General features: G+C 48.3%; 2 protein-coding genes and 1 long non-coding RNA gene across 5 annotated transcripts in view; 1 reads left to right on the top strand and 2 right to left on the bottom strand.

Annotated features, from left to right (window-relative positions):
* Nucleotides 1-655: 655 nt before the first annotated feature.
* ZNF22 (zinc finger protein 22) lies at nt 656-5,334 on the bottom strand. Of its 2 annotated transcripts, none has more exons than XM_017514523.2 (2): nt 5,209-5,334; nt 656-2,699 (listed from the first exon to the last, which is right to left on the bottom strand). In XM_017514523.2, exon 2 carries the CDS (start codon nt 2,609-2,611, stop codon nt 1,937-1,939), a length of 675 nt encoding a protein of 224 aa, XP_017370012.1. In that variant the 5' UTR covers nt 2,612-2,699; nt 5,209-5,334; the 3' UTR covers nt 656-1,936. The 2 variants fall into 2 exon arrangements, with proteins under 2 accessions (XP_017370012.1, XP_037589381.1); XM_037733453.1 differs by lacking the exon at nt 5,209-5,334 and adding an exon at nt 4,902-4,993 and having other exon boundaries at nt 1,899-2,699.
* A 244-nt stretch (nt 5,335-5,578) lies between these two features.
* LOC119468898 lies at nt 5,579-7,088 on the top strand. Its single transcript, XR_005197706.1, has 2 exons — nt 5,579-5,669; nt 5,784-7,088. It is a non-coding gene; the product is annotated as an uncharacterized LOC119468898 (long non-coding RNA).
* Nucleotides 7,089-11,365: 4,277 nt separating this feature from the next.
* Nucleotides 11,366-24,875, bottom strand: part of RASSF4 (Ras association domain family member 4) — a 34,930-nt gene continuing 21,420 nt past the window's right edge. Inside the window, exons 4-11 of one of the 2 annotated variants that reach the window (XM_017514522.2) lie at nt 22,910-23,052; nt 21,480-21,571; nt 20,680-20,837; nt 16,583-16,684; nt 16,248-16,299; nt 15,022-15,143; nt 14,093-14,190; nt 11,366-12,824 (exon numbers count right to left, since the gene is read on the bottom strand). In XM_017514522.2, coding sequence (XP_017370011.1) covers nt 12,764-12,824; nt 14,093-14,190; nt 15,022-15,143; nt 16,248-16,299; nt 16,583-16,684; nt 20,680-20,837; nt 21,480-21,571; nt 22,910-23,052 — 828 coding nt within the window. In that variant the 3' untranslated portion in view covers nt 11,366-12,763. The remainder of the gene's footprint in view (nt 12,825-14,092; nt 14,191-15,021; nt 15,144-16,247; nt 16,300-16,582; nt 16,685-20,679; nt 20,838-21,479; nt 21,572-22,909; nt 23,053-24,875) is intronic. The other variant, XM_037733454.1, reaches the window with a different exon arrangement.

The following is a 24,875-nucleotide window of genomic DNA, read 5'->3' on the forward strand; positions in this document are numbered from 1 at the left end:
AGAGCTCTACTCACCAAAAAGATCCCATATCTGTGCTCCTCTCCCCACATTCCCCAACACAGTGGGGGAACAGAGTAACACATACCATGCTTAATACTAAATAAGAAGTGCACAGGAGACCTTAGTCTGTGACAATTCTGCTGTCCTGAAGGGCATATTGGCTGTTAAATTATTTTGAACATCACCACTGTGGACAGCCCTGTTTGCTGTCAAAATGGGCAAATTCCTGAAATTTAAGAAAGAAGGGTTGGTCCTGGCCAGAAGCTATCCCAGACACAAAACTAACATGAATAGCATTGATAGTAGATCCTAAAAGGGCCCGAGCCACAATCCTGCCAAGGAGTGACTTGGCTGCGAGTAATAGGGTGGCCAAAGATCGCTTTTTTCTTAAAAAACAGCTGCGATCACCTCATACTTACAAAACACCCTGTGGATATCCTATTGAATGAAACTTGTCAACAAGGCAATTGGAAAGTTCAAGGCCATCTTCTACGGCCCTGCACTCAAATGCAAGGCCAGGAGGAAGGCAAAGTTCAAGTTTGAGGAAATCAAAAACAGGCAAAACAAGTGATCCATCCAAAAGTTGTGATTTTAGATCTGTTGTTTAAATAATTAAAACAATTCCCCAGGAGAAAAATAAATAAACAGAAGATAGTAGTATACAAAATATTTCATTTTTTATTTTTATGAATAATTGTCATTAATACAGCAGAAACTGATATGATTATAAAAGATATCAAAAAATCAGAAAAATGTTAGCATTCAATAGAAATTAAAAACCTGAGCTGGAGGCTCATCAGAGTCTGACACTTGGCACCATTCTGATGGAAGTGAAGAAACATGTTTGCCGGACTCCTTAAAACAATTCATGTAACACAGAAAGAGTTAAATTTCAAAGGAGCTACAATGCACTGATACATTACATGACTTTTGTTGTTGACAAACATTTAAGCAGGGCTATCTAATCTCACAGTCTTGAAGGCAGGGAGGTGTGTAAATTGTCAATTTTTAATTAGCAGGAAGCATGCTGAGATTTTTCTTGGTGAAATAGTTTGTTTACTCTTGTAGATCTAAAAGGCTAGCTCAGTCTGTCAGAGCACAAGAGAATGCCAGAAGAGGTCACGGGCAAGGGGTTGGATCGACATGGATCCATTCCAACTTGTGGAAAACAAATGACACAGCAGTTACCATCACAAAGAATAGTATTAGTAGGAATTGGAGACTTGAGGTCCAATTCAATTCTCATTTGGATTCTACAGTATCTCTTACTAAAAATTTGTTTTTTTTTTAAAAAAAAAAAAACCAACAGGGAAATTCTTACTCCTTTAATTAACAATTGTCCACAAGGAGAAGGGAAGAAATAAACAATAGCTAATATAGATGGGCCTAACTTATTAAAAATCTGTGAGCTTGAATACATTTTAATATGTTGAATCTTGAGTCATACTTATAAACCAATGGTTAATATACTACAAAACTTTACAAACAAAATCTTATCTGTTGCAGAACTTCAAAACTAGTAGAATTAATTTCTTCTCCCTTTTATTTCTTCCACAGAAAGTCCTTAAACTGAGTAACCACTGTCATGCCTGCATTCACAAATATATCCTGAAAACATGATGATTTTTATCAAAATGCATCTGCAAAACATGATGGTTTTTGAAAACAGAAGTAATTTCAAATGAGGTCAAGGATGTCATACTCCCTCCAAACGTATTTTCAGTTCTGCTCCACATCACGTAAAAAAGAAATGAGGGTAGCTGGACTCACGTAATTTCTTTCAGCCCAATAATGTCATTAAATTCCCAATGTTTTCACACTAGCAAAGATCCAGTATTTAAGTGATCTACTATAAAGCATCTCTATTTCTAAAAAAGATTCCTTTCATTTTACTTTTACTTAAGAGGGCTCAAAAATCTGTCAAAAAGCCCTTTACTTAACGAAGACCAGCCACAGACTTCCTTCCTGTACCAGCTTTCCAAGAGGATAAGTGAGTCTTCACCCTGATATTTTTGCCCCGGGTTTTACGAGGCTTCTCTTCTTTATGTACCTTCATGTGCTGCCTCAGATGAGAGCTCTGACTGAAACATTTGCCACATTCACTGCACTGGTAGGGTTTCTCCCCCGTGTGGGTTCTCTGATGTTGAATAAGGTGGGAGCTCTGGCTGAAACACCGGCCACACTCATCACACTGATAGGGTTTTTCTCCAGTATGAATTCTCTGGTGCTGAATGAGATTTGAGCTCTGTTTAAAGCTTTCTCCACACTCATCACATTTGTAGGGCTTTTCCCCAGTATGGATCCGTCGATGCTGAATGAGATTAGAACTCTGAAAAAAACTTTTCCCACAATCAGCACACTTATGGGATTTCTTTCCAGTATGGATCTTCTGGTGTTGAAAAAGAGTTGAACTCTGACTGAAACTCTTTTCACATTCAGTACACTTGTAGGGTTTGTCATCCAAGCTTCTTCTAAGTCTACTCAAGCCGGAGTCAAATCGAATAGTCATGCCCCACTTCTGCCGCTGCCGGCCTGTTTTGCGCTTGTTCTCATAGGCCTTTCCTTGGCTTGGGCTCCGGGAAATACCTGCTTTAGGCTTTGCTAACCTCATGGTGAATAACAAAATGTTATGTATGAGAGTTTACAGGCTTCTTCTGAACTAATGTTTCATTTCCCAGAGGTGCACAGCTCAGAATTTTCTGTGTAGAAGGAAAAAAAATTACAGATGATCAGAAAAAACATTACAGATATGTTAATTAATCAATTTGAATATCTCTTTAACCCAACAAAATTGCATTCATGTCTAAATTTAAAAAGTATAAATGCAAACAAAGATAATATGAGTGGAAATTTGGGGAGAAATACTTGCAATGTAATTCTAATAGTTCCAGAGTTTAAGCTTAACAAATATCACCAAATTTTGACTGAGTTAACCACTGGAGTTTCTACTGGGGCAGAACAACAGCAACAAAAAAGTGATGAGGTGAAATAGAAATTTTCTAGGCATTACCGTTTTGGAGGTCTAAAAAATGGAGATAAGGTAAAATCTTAATGGAAATGGAATAAATCCAAAAGACAATTAAAATTTGTGTAATAGAGTATCACTATTTTAAAATATTTACTTCCACGTTAAACTTCTACTCACTGGTGACTGTCTAATTAAGGTATCCAACTGAATAAGAAATGACAAATTATACTACTTTATAATATAGTCCTGTTTATCTGTATTTAGCCATTTGATTTCCATAGCTCTAGGTGACAGATTAGCTCTAATTCTGTAGCATGAAGTGTTTTGAAAATCGAAACTACTCTACAGGGAGCGGTAGGTTTACTTAGTCTATGAAGACACACTTTATTACTGGTTTTTTTAGATCCTAATGATCCAAGAAAGCAGACAATTTGTTGAAAACCCAAAACAAAAGTATTGTTTTTGGAGAGAGAAAAACTGCAAAAGGACTTTTACCAGATAGTGAAATGAAACTGAGTAGAAAAAGCATTAGGTAGGTAGGACACAAAAAAAGAAGGGGGACAAAATGAGTTTACACGTAAAAGTAGGATGGAATTTTCAGAATACCCAAATGATGCAAAATTCAGAATTTCAAACAATTTTATTTATTTATAAGGCTGCCTTGTGGCTAAAGTAACAGCCAAAACAAACCAACGAACCCCCCTACAAATCCTATATAGGTGGCAAAGTGGGAAAAGCTAGAACTTCAAAAGCAATAAAATTATTGGAACTACTTTTCATTATCTTGTTTCAGAAAGTAGACTTTAAAATAGGAATCATTACTCTGGGTTTCTTTGCATACAAGCACATAAAGCAAATAAATGAAAACACAAACATCGTTTTTCTTGCCTTCCTTTCATCTTATTCTTTAACTGAGACTTTAGACCCAGGACTTTATCTGGATATTTAATAATTACATCAGCTGTAATTATGGTCAGCCTAAGAGCAAGCTGCATGTAACACAAGATTACAGTTAGCACTATCCATTCCTTAACTTAAGCAAATATTTACAGAACATATACCACACAGGAGAAATTGTGTTAGGTACATGATGCTGGTTTTTAAAAAATATAAATAATAATAATAGCTATAATGGCTATAAAAAATAGCTACAATCTCTCTGCAGAGAGCTGTCTTTGCATATAGTAATTATACATATTTTTTAATACTATGGAAGTCAGATCTGTAGGCAGTAGGGCAGAGATCCGGAAGCCCATGTTTCAGCCCAGATTCTGCCACAACCCGTGCTGCAACCTTCCTCATGCTGGGTCTCAATGTCCACTCTGTATGTCAAGTGGACCCATTAGATGACCCCCAGATCCCTTACAGCTCTCAAATCCTACAGGGTTTTGAGAAACTCAGACTGTCAAATCCATCTACAGACGTGGCAATCATACTAATAGGTAGCCTATGTGCCAGACACTGTGTAACTTGATTCTTTGCTAACTCTAATTCTCCTGTAACCTTTATGCAGTTATTTCCGTTTTATGTTAAACAAATTAGGGCACAATGCTAGAAGGCACTGGCCGGGTTCCCAGACCCTAGCAGTCTGACTTCATAGCCAGTACTCTTAGTGGCAGCCACATCTTCCATCGCCCAGTCCAACGCGGCGACCCGTGCTCTGCATTATCTGCCCAGCACGGGCAAGCATAGAGATAAACCTGAATGACAAGAGCTGCTCTTCCTGCACACCCAGCTAACTAGAATCTGCCTCAGTTTCCTCCTAAAACGGGGAGGGTAGAGATAAAGCGACACCACCATCAGGATGTCAGAATCTGCAATGAATCTGAATCTGAAAACCGCTCAGAGCAGCCCTGTGCTGCCTAAGCATTTGTTCCACATATCCAGTCCTCTAACGCTCGGAGCGACGGAAGGGGCCGAGGCTGCTGCTCACCGGCCCGGTTCCACCCGCCGCTGGCCGCGCCTCGCCGGGGGCCCCGGTCCAAATCTCTCCAGTCCCCAGCCTTCCGCCGGCCGCTCCTCACTGACCCAGCCCGCCCGCCGCGCAGACTGCGGCGCCACCCTGGGCCCGCGAGGCCCTCCTGCCCCCGCCCGGCGGCCAGGCCCTGCCCTGAGGCGGGAGGCGACTGCCACGCCATCGCCCGGGCCCGCGCAGCCCTCGTTACGGCTGGCGCGCTCCCGAGCAGACCCGAGTGCTCAGCGCGGGCCCCGCGCGCCCCACGCACCCCAGGCCCACTCACCGCGCGGGACGGCCACCACCCTGGCTCACTAGGCGCCTCCCGCGCCGCCGGAAGTGAGGGCCGCGCCGCGCTCTGGCGCCGCCACTGTCGCTCTAGGAACGTGGTGGAGCGACCCTCTATGGTCCCGGGCCCACCAGAAAGCGTCGTTCATTTTTTTCCTGTCGTTTTATTTTCTCCTCCCGCCCCTCGGAAGGTGTCCCGTGACCCCCAGGACCCCAAGAGCTGTAACCGCTCCTGTGTGTTGTTGAGGCTTTTGAAACCTAACTCCAGCCTCTCCAACCTAGAAACTCTATACTTTCTACAAATGTTGAGCTTTTTGAGAGCCTAAAAAGTTCCTGGTACTTTTCACGAAGTCATCTTATTTAATTATCACCAAAAAATCTCCTGCAAGATGGGAGCGGTTATATTCCATTTATAGGAAAGGAAACCAAGGCCCAGAGAAGAAATTTGCTCCGTTCACCGTGAGTAAGCGGACGATCCAGGACAGTGGTTCTTTGTGACTCCAAAGTCTGATTTCAACACACCCCTTGTGTTGCTCATTAGTAACGATCTCTCTTGGTTTTTCTTCCTTCCAGGCCCCTCCTCAGCCATCCTGGCCGTGCTCAGTCATCCGACCAGCTGACCTCCGTGTTCCCTCACTCCCTGGGAACTCGTTCCGCCTCTCGGCTTCCAATGCTGTTGCTGCATGTTGAAGACTCCCGCACTGATAGCACCAGTCTGACCGTGGAATGCAGATGTTATTGAACTCTAGACTTGTATTCGAACTGATTACTAAAGAGCTGTATTTGCATGTGTAATGGACATCTCAATCCTAACACACCCCAAAAGGAATTCCTGATACCTACCTGACCTGTTCTTTCAACAGTGTTCATCCCAGGAATGGAGGAAGATCCTGGCATCTTTCCAGTTGCTCAGGCCAAAACCCTTGATTGTTGTCTCTAATTTTTTTCATCCAAAATTCACCTGTGATTTATCTGCAAATTCTGTTGGCTTCATCTAAAAATATATTCATTATTGAGCCACTTTGAACACTTCCACTGCTATAACCACCAAGCCACCTACATCACCCTTCTGGATTATTATATTGTTTTCCCTGACTACAGTCTATTCATGGCCCCAGAGTAATCCTCTTAAAGTAAGATCATGTCATTCATTTGTTCAAAACCTTCAAAGGCTTCCCAACTTAATAGACCAAAGTCAAGGCTTGGCGGTGGCACATGGCTCCTGTCATGATTTGTCTTTTTAGTTCTTTATTGTGTCTGCAATGCTAAAAACAGTGTTCAGCAGGGAACAGGCACTCAGTAAATATTCGTTGAATTAATGAATTTATAAGATGCCTTATTGTTTACAAAGTGCTTTTACACCTGTCTTCTGGTTATTCATCTTCACCATAGTCTCACAGATCATCATATCTGTCTTGCAAATCAGTAAACTGAAGCAAGAGAGGCCAACTTGGCTGAAGTAATACAGTGGGTTGTTGGTGGAAGCTAGACTAAGTCACAGTTTCATTCTCTTAAGCTGGGGCTTTCAACTCTGCAGGGAGCTGTCTCTGCATATGGTAAAGCACAAAGCTGAATGAGATCTGGACAAAGAGTCTGCCCTCACAATCTAGAGAGTATCTGGACTATTGCAGTGATTAAATGAGGTGAGGTAAGGCGCTTAGCACAATGTATAACGGAATAAATGAGAGTCATTGCTGTTACATTTATTATTAAATTATTATTATAAATTGGTTGATGCTGGTGGTTGGAGGGTTTGGGGTAAAGGGCAATGGCCAGAGATCTAGAAATGGTTTAGGAAAAATGTCAGGAGCAAACATGACCTGTTGGAACTGTCTGCTCTACGTACACTAAAATAAAAAGATAATTAAAAAAAAAAAACATTTCATGTCCACATAAAGGTGGATTATCCCTTTTTCCTATACCTGAAAACAACTGGGCCGGCCATAGAAGGCCCAGAGGTATGTCGACTAAAGCACTGGGTAAAGAAGGATGAATTTTTTAAAAAAGAGAGAGATGAAAGTCAGGAAATAAAGGGGTATGGGTGCCTAAGTGTGGACAGAGTTCTAGGCAGTAAGGGTGGAGAGGAGGGAGAGCCAGAAAAAGGTATGAGGAAGAGGAGGGTAAAGTAGAACGGGAAAAAGACAAGGAGAGAAAGCAGGCAGGGTTTTATGCCTTCGGCTTAGCTATTAGTATAATAATAAACACTTAGTGAGTGCTTATTATGTGCCAGGCACTGTCTGCAGCATTTGAGGATCTCGTGAGATTCCCGCGGTATGATTGTTGCTGAGAGTTTGCTCCACCTTCTCTGGTTTAGGTCCCTGCACTTTGTGGTGTGACTCTCAGTGCCTCCTGGTGAACCACATGCCCGTCCCACTGATGTTGACTTGATCACTGACTTGCACTGGCTGACTTCATGTGACTGGAGGCAAGGGGTACACCACATCCTGGAAGAAGCTTTGAGTCACTGCCCTTCTGCCAGGACTCTGCTCTTTCCCTCTGCCTTGAGAATAGCATGTCCCCAGTACGGGATGCCCCCTTAGTCTAGGACCCAGGATGAGAAGACACATGGAGCAGAGCCATAGAAGCCCACTGTAGCTACAACAGTCCCACGAAACGTGAGAGAAACAAATGCTCTTGTAACACTGAGTTTCTTGGTGTTATCTGTTACTGCATTAAAGTTGACTAACGTACCTCCCACCACCCTTAAGAGATAGGAATTGCTATTATCCTGTGATATTATGAAATATATAGTTGGTGGATTTCCTGACATACAACTTCTAAAATCCTTAGAATCTCCAAAGTGATGTCTTTTAATATGTGAATGAGTTGACTGGTGGCCGGCAGCCCCTGGGTAGCTTCAGGATGGGGCTGGTCACTGGAAAGACCAAGGCAGGATTAGAAGAATGGCAATTTCAGCTCCACCCAATCAACATTGGGTGGAGGAGGGCGACTGAAGGTGAAGTTGATCACAAATGGTTGATGGATTAATCAATCTTGCCTATGTTATAAAGTCTCCATAAAAGCCCCAAAAGGACAGGGTTCGAGAGCTTCTAGATACCAGAACACATGGAGGTTCCTGGAGGGTGGGGCGTGCAGTTGGGGGTGCAGCGGGGAAGAGGCATGGAAGCTCCACACCCTTTCCTTCGTATTTCACCCTGTGCATTTCTTTTTCTGTATCCTTTGGAATATCCTTTGTAATAAACCATTAAATGTGTTTCCCTTGAGTTCAGTGAGCTGCTCTTAACAAATTAACCCAAGGAGGGGGTCATGGGAATCTCAACTTGAAGTGGGTAGTTTACAAATTCCAGAGGCCAGGGCTTGTGATTAATAAGAAAGGTGGAGACCATCTTATGGAGCTGAGCCCTCAACCTATGAGAGGTGATGCTATCTCCAAGTAGATAGTGCCAAAACTGACTTATAGGACACCCAGCTTGTGTCCCTGCAGAAATGATTGCTTGGTTAGTGTGTGGGGAGAATCCCCCACCTCATTTGGTCACAGAAGTCTTTTGTGATCATTGTTGCTGAGTGAGAGAATAATAGAAAGCACTTTGAGTTTGTTTTCTTCCACATAGAATCCCCATTTCACAGATGGCAAAACTGAGGTAAGAAACTCGCTCACGGTCACACACATTTATAAGTAGCAAAGCTAGACTTTGAAGTCAGAAAGTCTGGCTCCAAAGCCTATTAACCTCTCAATAACACTGTATCTCCCAAATGAGATTCTAGGTAATTTTTATGCAAATTAAATTATTGAAAATGGTCGTACATGTTATTTACAAAACACAAAGGAGAAAGGGAACAAGGGCATGGGAGACGGGGGGTGGACATAGTCTGGGCATCTTTCTGCACATATTTCTGGGGATTCTGGCCCAAGAGAGGCCAGATCCCCTTAGTGGCTGGGGTGTCTCCGGGAAACTGCCCAGCAGGGGCCAGTGTGCCCCTGAGCCCAGTGGTATTTGAAGGATTCATTCTAGGAAGAAGGGTCTTCTGTGGTGAGAAAAATCCTCGCAAGATAGTTTCATTTTCCCATGTCTTTGATCCCTGCACCCTACTGACTTGCATGTGTGTGTGTGTGTGCACGCGCACACACACACACACACACACACACACTCTCAGCAGCAAGCACCGCTGCCTTGGGTCTGTGTTTGACAACACGAATCCCCAGCCCAAGTGCCAGAAAGGCAGTTATAGGTGTGGCTCATGTGCAGCAGCAAGAGTGATCCTTCTCCCATGAAGACTTCTCAGCCAGGGATCCTGAACAATGGCTCTCTCCATCAAGCCTGAGTTTCGTTTCCTTTGCATTCTCTGGGAAAGAAAAACCCTGGGAATTCCCATTCCTAGGTCTGAGAAAACATCTCTGTTAAAGGTTGACCAGGAGGGCAAAGGGCCCCACCCTGAACAACATGAGTCTTGGGCAGGGCATGTGAGCAGCTGGCCTGATCCCAAACAATTGCAGCTCTCAGGGCCTAAATATAGCCCAGCCATCTGGCTGTTTTTACACTCAGTTGCTTGGCTCTGATTGACCAAGCTTCCCGTCTGATCACTGCTCAGGGACTGAGGGCAGGGGGCTGTTGCCCACCACTGCACCTGGCAAGGATATCCTGCTGCCCCTCTGCAGCTGCCAGGCACCTGCGTCCTAAACACCAGGGGCACATTGTGCATGGCTGGTCCCTCCACAAATCATCTGGTCAGACTGGTTAAGCCTTGGAACTAATTTCCCTGGGACTAAGGGGCCAGATGTATCCTGGGTGAACCCTGGCTCTATTTTGCCAGTGGAAAGGTCTTTAATCCATTTTCTGGTAAACATTCCAAGCAGGTAGCATATGGTTATCACCGAAAAAACAAGATGTTTTGATCCCTTCTGGTAATTTGTTCTGGACAAACAAACTTGTTTTTCCTGAGTCCAGTCCTTTTGCAATCATGCTGATTTCATCCTGTGCTGTTTATTATTCTCTCTGGTTCTTGTAGCCTGGCAAGACAGTCCTGTTTAGGAGACAACACTCTCCCTTAGGGATCTTTGCTTTATCTTTGGATACCTTTATTACCTGAGACATTAGGTAGCCAAGGGGTATACAGGAAATACCCAAAGCTCTATGGAGAAAGAAAGTGGTGGTTCCCTACCGGAACCAGTAGGAAACCACAGAGACCAGCCTCTAACATTTGAAATTATGGCTTTGAGGTGAGCTGAATTCGCAGCTTTTCAGATTGCATCTGAAAAGCAAATATGATGTTGATTTAAAAAATGTGAATCCCTCAGCCGAGTGAAGTGTATACTTTTTCCCTTTTTCTGAGTCACTTGCTAGTGACTGTTCAGACCTGTAATGTTCAGAAATTAGTTTGGTAACACCTACTTTAAAAGTGACACTGATCCAAAAAAGGTCTTAAATAATATTGTAATAACTTGCAAAAGTAAACCAACCAATCAAACAGGCTGGTGCTTAAAGAGGGTCTCCTTCTCCACCAGCTTCCTGTGTGCCAGGCCCTGGTGTGCTCCCGGCTGGCAAGTGTGTGTTGGCCTGCAATACCAGGTGCCCTTCTTAACCAACTCTGCCTTGGCCACGGGCTCCCTGCTTGACTATCTCCTGACCCTCCCAGTGTCTGGCCTTCTTCTCCTGATGAGGAGACCCCTAGACACAGGGCAGACTGACTCCATCTTTGTGCCTCCAGGGCCCAGCACAGGCCCAGCACAAGGCAGTCAGTCAGTTACAGCTGAACAATGGGACAGCAGCTGTCCTCCACCTGAGGTTGTAAGTAATAGCTTGGGTGTAGAATTACCTGGAAGCTTCTGTTTGATTTGTTTTGGACCCTCTTCTAGGCCCTGCTTCCATCCCACTTGAGCCCTGGCCTGGAAGATTCCTGGAGCCCTTCTGATGCTAAGATTCTGTGACTCAGGGTGACTCTATTGCTCATCATCCAGGTCACCTGTAGGCCCCCACCAGTGACACCTGCGTGTTCCATGGCAGCCTCCTCTCAGGATCCACACTAGTCCCTGGGGCATGCTCAGAAATGAAGGAGTCATGTCAGCTCCTAAAGCAGCGAGCTGTGGCTCTTCTGCCAAACATGGCCACACATCCTTTAGGATAAGAGTTTCAGAAGTTAGAGCCAGGGCTCAGGGTGGACGCACAGAAAGAAAAGAAAAAAAGAAAGCTTGATTCTCATGTCTTCAATACAGCATGACTTTATTGAGCACCTAAGGATCTATGCTGCCAAAGGACAGCAGAGTGGACCAAACAGTGGGCAGGCTTCCCCTGCATCTCCCTGTGTCTGTGATGATGGAGCTGGGTTGGGGAAATCCTGCTGTGACACTTGCCCTGAAGAGCAGCTCCACACAGCATGGTGGCTTCCACACTCTGCTCTTGATAGGAACTGGTAAGGAGCTTCTACATGCATTAGAGATGGAGCCTCTCCTATCTTTGCAAGTCTTTGTGGCTCTTCCCTTTAAATCTGCCATCCATAGACCTCAACAGGAGAATAATTTGGTCTTCAGTTTGCTGTTTTAGACAAACACTTAGCATGACTGATGTAAACTGTTGCATAATTTTGCAAAGGCTTTCTCATTCATTCCAGAAATTCTCCATCAGTCACAAACATAAATTGTTAGGTATCTGGCCCCAGGGGATTCAAAGTCCTTTCCCCCAAACAAACATTTTTTTCGTTATCATTTTTCCTTAAGGGGAAATATTGAAAGTTGTCCCCACACACTAGAGGATCCCAGAGAAGGCAACAGGCACACAGGCGTCCACCGGACAGTGGTGATGGGGCTGAGCACCGCCTTCCTGAGCTGCTACTGGGCAGCCGTGGACTCCCACCCACAAAGGGCAGCACCCTCTCAATGCCATGTGGACCCTCCTCAGTGTGATTGAATGGCCGTGCTTCTTACGGCAAGCTCCTTATAAGAATCCCTTTAGGTCTCTCTGATGAAGTAAAGGCTGATTTCTGCAGAGAAAGTGAGATGAAATACTCATGGCCTTACTCCTGGTCTCACCTCTTTGCCGGGGCCCTGAGCTGTGCGAGGCTCACAAGGTGACACTGGAGGCTTAGAGGCCAGGGACGCTGTGGCAAGGTGATGGCTGAAAGCAGTCTAGTCTCATACCTGCTTGCAGGCCCTGCTTTTCCCAGTAGCATTTCTGCAGGGCAACATGGTGTGAGGGCAGGCAAGAATCTCATATAAAGGAAGAGGACAGGGGCTTGTGGCCCCACAGGGTCTCAAGGACAGGCACTGAGCAAGTGGATGAAGCCTAAGCTGCAGAGGCTGGGCTAGCACTGCTCTCCAGTGCAGGAGAGGCGTGATGTCGACAGGGCTGGCCACATAGATCTGACCCAGCAAGTTTCTGGCCCCTCAGGCCTGGATCTGCTTCCTGTGGGTGCTCACATCAGAGCCAAGAGGCAGGGCTGCAGCAATCACGGTGCTCAGGCTTCAGACAGGTAGATGTACAGGAGCTCGATTCCTCAGGCGGTAGCCAGCAGTCAATGTGACTGGCCAGGACCAGCCACCAGGGCTCAGTGTGCACCTGCTTCGGCTGGGGACTTTGGAAGAGGCAGGTGCTGGCCAGCTACTTGGCCTCCACCAGCTGCTCCAGGCGCTGCAGCATCGTCAGACGCAGGGCTTGGAACCTGGAGGGAGATATTGCCAAGAGGACTCACTGCGGGCAGGGCAGGGAGGTGGGCAGCAGAGCGAGGGACCTGCAGACGCCTGGCTCAGGAGACCCCTGCAGCAGCCACGTCTCTCCTTTGCCAAGGAGAGGGAAGGCCGTGGCCTGTGCCTCATGAGGAGCAATCAAACCAGGCTGTGGACTGCACAGAGCATCGAAGCAGAGTGTTGTCATTTCTATTGCAAAGACTCTAACACGGACAACAGTGCACTGGAGTGGACAGGGCAGGAGGGCAGAGATCCAGAAGCCCATGTTTCAGCCTGGATTCTGCCATAACCTGTGCTGCAACCTTCCTCATGCTGGGTCTCAATGTCCACCCTGAATATCGAGAGGACCCACTGGATGACCCCCAGATCCCTTCCAACTCTCAGATGCTACAGGGTCAGCATGGACTGCAGAGTGGAAGGTTCCCCCTGACTGCAGTCTCCTCTGTCTGTGTGGGGTCTGGCTGCGCAGATGGGAGACTATGGAGAATGTGGCTTTCCAAGGGTCATTCAACCAGATGCCAACATCTATCCTTTCCCCACCCACCCCAGGCCTTCTCAGTGAGCTCCTGCCCTTTCCTTCCTAGCTGCCTATCCGCCGGCCCTGGTGAGGTGCTCTCCACAAGTCCTGCGCCACACTTCACCTTGCTGAAGGGGGGAGGCGACGTCATTGGGACCACAGTCTGGCTAACCTCATGCAGCCAGGCCCTGGTGTGGCATCCCCAGGAGCCAGCAGGTGACACCTGCTCATCTTTTCATTGAACTAGCCCTCTGCACCTGAAAACATCAGCTGAGGCTGGAGTTCCAACATCTGCCACTGTGGGGAAGGATCAGAATTCCCATGAGGATGAAAGGCCCCAACCAGGCCAAGTCTGCCTCAGCATGCTGGCTCCTCGGAGCCACATCACCAGTGGAACCCGGAAGCCTGACCCGGCGCCCACGTGCGTTCCTGCCTGACTCTCCTGCCCGCTGTTCTGCAGCTCATGCCTGTGCTGGTGAGGATGCCGAGACTGGATGGGTGATCGTGGCTGTGTCCCACCATTTTGGCAAGCTATCACCCCAGCATGGTGGCAATACTAAGCAGGGAGCCAGAGGGCGATGCTGGTGAGCCAGGGTTAGCAGGCCTCCCTATGCCAGGGCACCATGCCCGTGGAGGAGAGAGACCTCCCAGCTGGCATTGGTGCTGTGCCTTGCAGACCTGCCCTGATGCTCAGGACCCATGACTGGCTGTTTAAGTGCTGCTTACTTCATGGTCAGTTTGATTATTTCTCTTTCCTCCTCTTCTTTTAATTTTTCAACAAAACTGTCCAGCACCGGCATTTCAAACTTAATGTATTGAGCGACCTAGAAAATCCAAGAACATTTTAATGTGCTTTAAATTTGAAGCCAGAAGTATGTTTTCTTTTCCTAAAGGCTTCCATAGTGGCCCATTCAGCCAACATCTTGTATCTACAGAAGGAGCTGCCGCTTTTCCCACCCCACCCCCACACTGCTGTGTTGTCTACGGATGCCAGGATTGGGAGCCTATTCTTATCTCAAAGGCAACTGTTATCCCTGGGAGGAAATGTTAAGCTGAATATTAGGAAGAGCATTCACTACAGCAGCATTGTCACATTGGGTGCTCTCTGCGCTGGGGGCTGGGGAGGTGGGAGCGCCATTGTTTCTAACAATGGAATACAACTGCCTGAGGGACACGTGGTCTCTAGGACTCCCACTTGAGGTTCAAACCCTGTAAGCGGCCTCTATGCAGAGAAGTCTGGAAATGCCCTCCCTGACTGGTCAGAACTCAGGCTGCTGGTAAGACTTAATATCTCCCTGTCTTTCACAGGCTCCAGGTAGGCCACAGTTAAAAAGCCTTTGCCTAGGTCTCTCATATAATGACAACAAAACACATTCCAATGAAGGAAAAGGCTGTATTTCCCTGAGACAAAAAGCACAGGGCCACGGTTGTAAAGGACCCAAGTTCTTCTTTCCCCTAAGCTGCTGGCGCCGGCAGTCACTGATGGGAGAGGGAGGGCTCATGCCTCCCTGTGCTGGGCCTGGAACCCTTTGGGAGGGTGTGGAGTTCCTGGAGACATCATCTGGGAGGGCTCTGGTCAGGAGTCGCTGGGGGGCCCCGTCACCCAAGAGCCTCTCACTCTACAGCAGGCCTCCCCAGCCTCAGCCCCAACTCACGTCATGTGGGACTTCCACGCCCAAGTCGGCTTCCATCAGGAACATCCTGGCGATCTTGTCACATGGCCCATGCAGGATTCTGGAAATCAGCGGGTACTCGCAGTCTTTTAATTTTGTCCGCTCTGAAAAATAAGGTGGTTTACAATGACAGGAGAGTAGGATCACCTCTCTCTGTTCCAGACTAAGAACTGATAGAAAACGCGTAACACGTCTGAACACAGACCTTGCTAACAGTGCTGCCCTGAGAGATGCCTGCTCACACTGATGGGAGGCACAACAGGGCCCCCAAACTGCTACTTCGGCGTAAGGATTAAGTGGAACCACTGGCAATTGAGAAGAAGCAGACACAAGAGAAGCTCTCCACCCTCCCCTATTTGTCGTAAAACAGGACATAAATTTGTCAAGGTGTCCCCCCGCCCTCCCGCCACTCTCTAGGGAAGGATAGGGTTAATCACCAGACACAACCCGAGCCCCTCCTCAGCCTGGAAAGGGCACCAGAAGAACCTGCACAGCATGTCCTGGTCCCTTCTTCCCTTCCCACAGTTCTCCATAGGATAGGGTGGCCTTCCTGCCCTGCACCTCACCAGAAACTCAGGCCATTCTCCTCTGTCTTGTCACTTCTCTAAAAACTTACTGTTCTTTTGTGAAGATGTTATTTAAGCCCAAGTTCTAACCACTCATTCCGGGATGTTCCCATGGGCATGCATGATGCAAGAGTGAACAAATTTCTGTTTATTCTCCTTAATCTGTCTTTTGTTAATCTAAACACAGAGCCCCAGCCAATGAATCTAAACTGGTAGAAAAAACAGATGTTTTTCCTCCCCTACAGTGTCATTGAGCAAAGGTGCAGCTTGAAGAGAAACAAGATCTGAGGGGGTGGGAGAAAGGAGAGCTGAGATGGGGGGCCAGGGCCTGATGCCGTGTGACATGCACCCCACCCCTCCTAACTCAGCACCAATAAGCTAGGGACCCATCTATTTCACTGGAAGAGGCAGAGAGGGAGGCTTCCTACAGTTTGGTGGGATTCTGAAAGGGATAGCAAGTGTGCCCGGGTGTGGGTAGGGGACAAATGTTCATGCTGGGAGGCACTGAGTGCCCCAAAGTGGGGGGGGGGCAGCTGCTCCCAGACCCCTAGGTAAGGAGTACCGTCTCGCGGCGGGTAGGGGGTCTTGCTGAACAGGCAGAGACCTTTTGCTTTTATGATCAGAAGCGGAGCAGGTACTTACCCCCAGACTCGTGAACGATGTAGAGTGAGAACTCACTGGGACCGTCTTCCACCTGCACAGGCAGTCACAGGAAGTCAGATCACGGTGCTTTGAGATGGGAAAGAACTGAGAGGGTCCCCTGACAGCAACCACACCCCCAGTGACACACACACAAGCCGCAAGGAACGTGCCCTCCCCCAAGCCCCTTCTGCTTAAAATCCGAGAGACAAAAGCTCAGCAGATGGAGGCTTGCTAGTCCACGCAAGAGCCACGGGCAGCATTCCCCAGCACCCCACGCCTGACAGAACAGCAGACCACTGGCATCCCCGGGCAAGGCCGCTCCTGACCAGGCTTACCCTGAACTTGTTCAGCAGAAGGGTGAGCACCTGCAGGGTTGTCATGGTGCTGTTGACCCTCACATTGGTCACGGACCCATAGGCCGGAGTAAACACAGAGGTCTGTACCGGGAAGGGAGAGAAGTTCAGGGTAGGCCCAGAGGGGACGAGGGGCTGACATCACTATAATGAACAGACCCAGGCAGCCGGTGATGCTGAGATCTAAGAACACCTCTACCTGTCCATTCACGCGGACACACACACAAGCTGTTCCCAGATCTGGGGGACACTCTGGGAAGCTATAGTAGTGCACGCCTTCCATGGGCCTAAGGAAGATGTCGACACACCCAGAAGGGCCACCTCTCTGGACCGGAGGAACCAGGGCCATGGAAGTCATTCACAAGAGTGGAGCAACCAGTCTCTCCTTCACTCCTTCTATTGATCAAGTCACCAGGTGTCTGTTGATTCTAAGGCTGAAAGTTCCCTAATCTGTCCCCCCTTTTCATTCTCCCAGCGGTGCCTAGTAGAGGCACAGTCTCACCACATCAGCTTCCCAACTTGTTCCCTTCTCGTCTCAGGGCCTCTAATCTGATCTCTGCACCGCCTCCCACAGGCACAGACTTCCAAGACTCCTGCACCTGCAAGTGTGGTCTAGCTCAGCTGCATGTGCGCAGGCTCGGCTCCCTGCCCTACCCTGCTCCACGCCACTTGAATCAGAGTCTATGTTTGTACAACACCAGGCCACGCAATCTGTGCAGCTCAATGTGAGCAGCACTGTTTGAAGGCACAGGTCTAAAAGTATCTGACGCCTTCCTGGGGCCTGTGCAGTATCATCTGTAGTTCTTCTCATTGTCACGCATGTATGATACCCTGTGCTCCAGTCACAGAGCTTCTTCACAATTTGGTGGGGGGAGGGGGACACATTATATTTTTGCAGGTATCTTGCCTTTGCCTATGAGACACCATATATGAAATCAACCAGGACTCTGCCTGACACACAATAGGTTGGCCCTCAATAAACACTAGCTGTGTATTGAACCTGCTAAGATTTTACATACAACCATTGATTTAATATGCATAACAACCCTTTGAGGCGCCTATAACTAGTCCCCTTTTCTTAGAAAGGAATCAGAGGCTTTAGGAGGCTAATCAGCTTGTTCAGAGTCACCCCTTTAGAAAAGACAGAGGCCTGACTCAAAGAATTCCATGGTTTCTGAAAACCTACATGTTACCACCTTGGTACTGGTACCTCTCAGTGAATGTGACTCCTCTGCAGGTGAACTTCTCCTTGCTTTTCAAACTCAAGTTTAGGTTTGCATATTCCTTCTCTGAGGTCCTAGCTCTGTTTTCCCAAGGAGGTAGCTGAGGCTCAGAGAGCTCAAGGACCTATTCAGTATTCCCCTGCCGCCCCAATCCCTGCTTTGATAAGTCCAGGCACACCTGGGAGCCACTGTTGGTTCGGTTCCAGACCATCACAATGAAGTGAATATCTCAATAAAGTGAGTCACACAAGTTTTTGGTTTCCCAGTGCATATAAAAGATATGTTTACACTATACTGTAGTTTCTTAAGAGTGAGATAGTATTGCAGTTAAAAAATGTGCATGCCTTTATTAAAACTACTTTACTGCTAAAAAATCTGACACAGACACAAAATGAGCACACGCTGTTGGAAAAATGGCGCCGACAGACTTGTTCAACACAGGATTGCTGCGCACCTCCAATTTGTAGAAATGCGAGTGCAGTAAAAAAAAATTGCAGATTTTTACAAATGGAAGTTGCTGCACGTCTTCCATTTGTAAAAATCTTCAAGGCACAGTAACAAGAAGCACAATAAAACAAAGCATGCTGTGCCAGAGTCAGACTCAGCTGTGACCTGCTTCCCCCGGCTCAATTCTAGTTGAGGCTGTGACCTGCTTCCCCCATCTTGATTTTAAGAATGACTGAGTTACATAGACAGCCAGAATTAGGATTAGGCTTTCTGTTCCTAAGAAACACGGAAGAGAGGAGTTCGGCTATTTCAAAGAGACAAAAAGTCTTGTTAACAAGACATTGTTTATGTTTCTTCTGTATGAAGACTTTTCTCAAGACAATACCAACCAACTCCATGTAGGAACCAGGGTCCCGTGGTTACTTTCTCACCTCTAATCACAAATGGTTTCTCTCTAACAGAATGCATTGGAATCCAACAGGCCAGGCAGTGGGAACAGCTACAAAATTTCACCCAGTCTGGAAATAAAACCATCATTTCTGGGAATCAGAACAGTTTTGGATAACAACTGGGTGAAGTAATAATGCACTGTTCTAAGAAACAAAACCTGGAACTATCTCAGAAATTCAATGCTAGGAATTATTTATTTTTCAATTATTGCCTCTGACTCAAGGAATCCACGCCCTAATTTCTAAGGACATTAGTTCTGTATGGATATTGAGTGTGGTGAGAAACAGGGCTTTTTGCATAGAGGTTTTCTTTGGGAGTCCCCTTACCCAGGAGATGGGGAAACTACTGTCCCAAGTGCTTAATACACTATTCCGTGTCCTTGAAAGCAGTACTTTTTCCTGGAAGAATGGATTCACATTCCACAGGTAAATCTGTCGCTAGGAGAAAAAGCTGCCCTCACTGGGTGATAGGCTGAGGCCCCCTGTCGTCTGGCTGAGCAGCTCTTCTAGGTAGTGTGGTTCAGACAGAAATGAGAGGCTGTGATGAGAACCCTCACTGTTCATTTCAAAGGCCGCATAGTGCTAGGGACGTGATGTTCCTATGACATTGGCAATGACTACAATGAGCTTGAATGTGCTACACACATCTCTTAGTGATGAGTGAGATCCTTCGAGAACTAGCGAATGTACTAAACAAAGCTAAGCCCCACCATTCAGTACTTTGAATCATGGAGCAAAAGATCCCCCCCACCCTTTTTTTTGTAAGGAACATAGAACTAGAAAACACCCATGCACATATTTTGGAAATTTTTGAATAATTCTTAAACTAGTGCATCAATATTTATTCAAATGCTAACAATGGGTACTTTACACATCACACAATAAACCTCTTTTGGAACAAGATTTTAAGAATACCCAAGTCATGTTATGGGTCCTTTGGCTAATCTACACACTTGTTAATCACTGCCTAACTTCAACCCTGGGTCCCCTTAACTCTCTCAGGAAACTCTACTTTGGAATAGTCCTGGATTTTTCTGAACTTAGCAAAGGCAACCCTATTATCATTCGTTCAGCTACCAAAAGCCTAGCAGAGGTGGAACGGAGGTCCTGAGATTAAAGCAGGGTCCCTTCAGCTTGCCCAGTTGAATTCCACTTTATCCCAAAGTCCAGGGCACCCCAAGTGTGGCTTGAATGGCCCCTGGATGGCCTAACCTGGGACATCTGCTCTGTTAGATCTGACTCTGAGAGCCTCCTCCTGGGCCCCCTCCCTGCCAATGAGTCATCCTCTATCAAGAAGGGCAGCTGCTTCAACTGGAAATCTCGGCTTGCATTTCCCAGTGCTGCGGGCAGGTTATGGCCTGTCACAGCACACTCCATCCAGGGCCTTGCCCAGACAGCCAACCATTCTATTTATAGTAACAATCAGCTTCTCCCGTTACAGTTCAGTTTGTTTATAGAATGATGTAATTTAGAGAAGGAGAGCTTTTCCTGAGGTCAGTGCAATGCATCCTTGGACAAAAGGCTGCTTGCTGGGAATCTGGGGTTGTCCAGGTTCTCTGCGGCACAGATACATGTGCCCTAGGCACACCCTTGCTTAATTACTCAGCTAGAGTGACGGCTGGATACATTGTTCCCAGGGGTCAACCAAACTCCTAGAAAGCCTCCCCCTTAAAGATATTATCTGCCCGGGGCACTCCCAGCTTACGTGCCAGAAATCTGTGTGACTTGTGAGGATGGACTGACAGTGAGTGTGTGCTGGAAAATGCACAGGTCACGAATGGGGCTGTTATGTGGATGCAGCCTGGCAGGAGGTTTCTCCTCCTGAGGACACTGGGATGCCAGCAGCCCCCACGCAGGTCATGGTGAGGATGTACTTCCGTGACTGTCATGAGGCTTGCTGTGCCTGTGCTCAGGGCTTGTTCACCATGTGCCCAGGGGAGGGGCCAGGTTGGGGCATCACCTTGTGGTTGTAGAAGTGGCCGTTGATGGAGAAGCGGTGTCGCTGGATGCGCTGGGCCTCTCCAGGGGTGCGGCACTTGGGCCTCCTCTGGCTCATGCAGCTGGCATCACTCTTGGTCCGCATCAGCTGGGGGGCCTCCTCATCCTCCTCCAGGGGCCCTGCATGAGAAATGGGCGAGAGGGTGGCAGGGTGGGTGATGCTGACAGTGCCACTGCCTGCTGTTGGGAGGTCTGGCTCCCATGTGCATTGGGGCAGACAGGGTCATGAGGGCCATCCCTGGACTGGAGGCTGGATATTCCCAGCTCGCAGACAGGAAGGTGAGACCCAGACAGGGTAAGCTGGGTTAACGTCACATGGCCATACCCCTCGTGGTCTCTGTCTTGGGCACCCATGGAGGTCTTCGGTGGCCCCAACCCTGTCCTCTGAGCCCCTGCTCTGAAACAGCTCCTTCACTGAGTGCTGAGAGAAGGGGCACAAAGAGGACGGCTGAGCAGGTCCCACAGGGAGGCGAAGGGTCAGGAGGACGCAGTGCCCTCAGGATGCTCCCCTTTCCCATAGTGCGCATAGGGCAAGGGACTCAGGCCACCCTCACGCTGTCACCTCCCAAGCCTCTGCTCCCTTTTCCATAAAGAGGAGTGAGAATGAGGGCAGAGCACCTCACGGGCGGGCACCTGGCTAGGGGTCCAGCAGGTAAAGCCACTCTGCTAGAGCACAAAGCTGTCCTTTGGAGATTGTGGTTGTGAGCCAAGCTCCTACCCTGGATGAGGAAGGGGTCCGGGCAGCTCACGGGCTCCGCTTACCGGAGCTGTCTCTGGAACTCTCAGCCTTATGCTCTGGCTGAGTGCTTGGCTCCTGGGCTGTGACGTTGCTGTCCTGGGGTGATGGTTCCTTTCTGAAAAGAGACAGCTGAGGTGCTGAGATGGCCGCTGACAGAGAAAGGGCGCTCAGGCCAAGGAGAAGAGACCACCAGCCCCCGGGGCAGGACACAGGCAGGAAGCAAGGCAGGCTGAGGTGAAGCCTGGATTTCAAACTGAGAGAGTCAATCCGAAACTGTAAAAGAAAAGTAGAGGCCTCCCCCACCACCTGCTGGATGGAGCGTGAGCCTGGCCCTGCAGACCTCCGGGCCTGTGTTGGGCTGCATTGCACAGACACGCAGACGCATGAACGTAGCCAGGGTCTGCACTCTCCTGGGCACCAGGCAGAGCAAGGCCAGCAGCTGTGTGCCGAACAGGATTGCTGGGCTTCCCGAAGGCCTAGTAGGGTGTCAGGCAGGGGCCACCTAGAAGGGCCTAAACTCCAGGCCTCCTGGCAAGATGAACCCAAGGCCAGGGCAGCCAGTGCTGGGCCGGAGAAGGAGGGGGTGTGTGATGAGATGGAGTCCTGCAGCCCAGAGGACCTGGGGAGGAGAAGACAGACAGGGTCCTGGAGGACGCAAGGGCAGAGCCTCAGCTGTTGCCTGTGACTGCTTGTACATCGAGGAGGGGGACATGTGAGTCACACTTGCAGCCTTCCTAAGGAGTCTGACTTTATGCTCTAATTCTGAGTGGCTCAGAATTCGCTGAGTGACCAGGAATACCTGGGGACAGGCCGGGGCTGTCAGGGTGGGGTGCTGTCAGAGCATGGGTTTTACGTGAAATCTGAAGGGGGCAAATCTCTGAGTGTGTGCCCTCTACAGGAGTTACTACTGCAGAAGCAGGTAAGGCCCAGCCACTAACTGAGTCTTTTGGGAACCGGCTGAGAAGGAGGTAAATGTGCATTAAACAGTAAGGCAGGCAGCACACCATTTCTTCCTGACAGAAACATTCTTCTGATATTAAATAAATCTAATGTGAAATTCTGATACATTTATTTAAAAAAATTGAACACTAAAATGAAAACAGAGTAGTGAGAGGCTAAATTTGTGTGAATTTTTAAGACGGAACAAGAAATGCTAAGACGTGTTTGGCTTGCACAGATGTTGGGAGCCCCCCCGCCGGACTGCAGCCGTCCCTTCTTGCCAGCAAAGTGGCTCCAGGAAACATTCTCCAGGAGGGAGGGAGAGGCCACCCTGGGCAAAGACTGAGGCAGTCATGGGACATGGGGATGAGGCTGGGTCACCCTACTGTGCCAGAATCCCATATGGGAACAGGGTTCCCACCCAGAGGCTCGGGATATCCTCAACCTGCATCCAAAACAGGGAGCTAGGGCTGAGCAGGTGTCACAGAAGCCACCAGGTCAGCTGGGCACTCACAGGTGGCAGCTGGGCTGTCTGGGCATCCATGAGGAGGAGGGGAGGTGCACCTGCTCCCGGTCATCCTGCATCTGCAGCCGGATGGGCCGCTTCAGTCCCCAGGCGATGTTGAGGAGCCCCTCGATGATCAGAGTCCCTTCTTCCTGCGGGGATCCACACATCAGCCCTTCCCACAGAGCACCTGTCCACCTTCCCTATGCCCCCTCGGGGTGCAATGATCTGGACATTCAGGCCCTGCACGTCCCTCCTCCTGAGTGGCTGGCCCCGTCCCCTTAGGAAGGACCACCAGCCATTACGTGCCCTGAGGTGTATGGCCAGGCCCTGTGGGAGGAAGCCTGAGGCTTGCTGAGCTCATGCTTGGCCAGGGGCACGGCTCAAGATGCAGCAGCTGAGTCAGGTGTCCCACAGGAACCCAGCTGCTGGCCAGCAGGCACGTCCACACTGCGACAAGGAAGTGGTTCCAGGGATGCACAGCTGGTCTGCTTGTGCCAAGCAAGGGACCTCTCTGCCCACACTACACCTGGAAGGGGATCCTGCGCCAACAGGTCCTGTGGCCACCAGGCCCTGTGGGGTCCCACGCCCACCAGAGCAGAAGTGGGTGCTCTCTGTCCCAGCTGTGTCTCAGCCTTATCCTTCTCCTGGTGCCCCCCGACAGCAGCAGCATCCACTCGCCACGGCTGACAGCAGGTCTTGCTTTTCTCACCACTGCTAGGACATCACTAGCCCTACGACCCACAGCAGAATTTCTACAACAGCCTTCATCCCATGTCTCCAACCTGCCTCAGTTTTCTTAGGTCTGCAGGTGATATGGCTCCTCTCCTGCTGCCAACCTGGGGTCCTAATCAACAGAGTTCTCTGCAGGCACCTTGCTAGTGCTGGTCGGCACCCATCAGGCCCTTGATTCAGTGCCTCTGACCTATTCCAGGTCTCAGTCTCTGCAAGACCACCCCAGTGCTCTGTGCCAATCCCAGTCACTCCGTGCGTGAGCCTGGCCAGCTGCGTCATTTGCCAGAACACTTGCTGGCAACGTCAGCTGCCCTCTCTCCAGAGCCGCAGTCTCGAAACTGCACACTCCTAATCTGCTCTGACTCTAGTCTTTCCACAATTAACTTTGAATGTCATTCTCCCATTTCCATTTCAACCAACATTTAATTTTATTATTTATTTGTGTTACATTGTGGTAAGGACATTTAACATAAGAACTACCCTCTAAACAAGTTGTGAAGTACACAATACTGTATTGTTCACTGCAGGCGCTATGCTGTCCAGCCCATATCCAGGACTTATCTATCTTGCATAACCGAAACATTATATCAGCCGCATAGCAACTGCCATTTCCTCCTCCCCTCCCCCAGTCCCTGCAATCATCATTTTCATTCTCTGCCTCAAAAAGCCTATTTTAGATTCCTTATATAAGTGGAATCATCCAGTATTTCTGACCCATATTTTAGATTCACAAATCCCATTTCGCTCTCCTCGTTGGCACCAAAAGCCCTGTGAGAACAGGGACACCAAGGAAATTTCTTCATATCCCTGGCAGCACTCAGGAAGACCCTGCTCAGTGTGAATTTCATGGCAAATTAGCAATGGGGTTTCTGGGTTCAAACATCCTGCCATCCAAAGAGAAAACAATGAACTTGAAGGTTATCAAAAATACACACGGCTTCCAGATATGACCTTGCACTATCTGCTAAAAAGGAAAACAAACAAGCAGAAACCAGAGTTGTTTTTGATACTCACTAGCGCTCTACAAGCACGACGTGTCACTGAGCTCACTATGAAGGTGAGGCCAGCATGGAGTTCAAAGGTTCATGGGGGTTCTGTTCTTGCCTCTTGGCCTCAGGTGCCTCTCAGTGGAGAGAGCCTGTGGGGATGATGGCTCACTCATGGAGACCCACTGCCCTCCAGCCCCACCCTGGACCCCAGGCAGAGGGAGATGGAGCAGACACAGCCCTGGCCATGAGGT

The sequence above is a fragment of the Cebus imitator genome, unplaced genomic scaffold (genome assembly GCF_001604975.1).
Source record: "Cebus imitator isolate Cc_AM_T3 unplaced genomic scaffold, Cebus_imitator-1.0 Scaffold525, whole genome shotgun sequence".
Taxonomy (NCBI): Eukaryota; Metazoa; Chordata; class Mammalia; order Primates; family Cebidae; genus Cebus; species Cebus imitator.

What these genes read in the sequence shown, in the direction of transcription:
- ZNF22 (XM_017514523.2), bottom strand. Translation starts at nt 2,611, where the DNA reads ATGAGGTTAGCAAAGCCTAAAGCAGGTATTTCCCGGAGCCCAAGCCAA.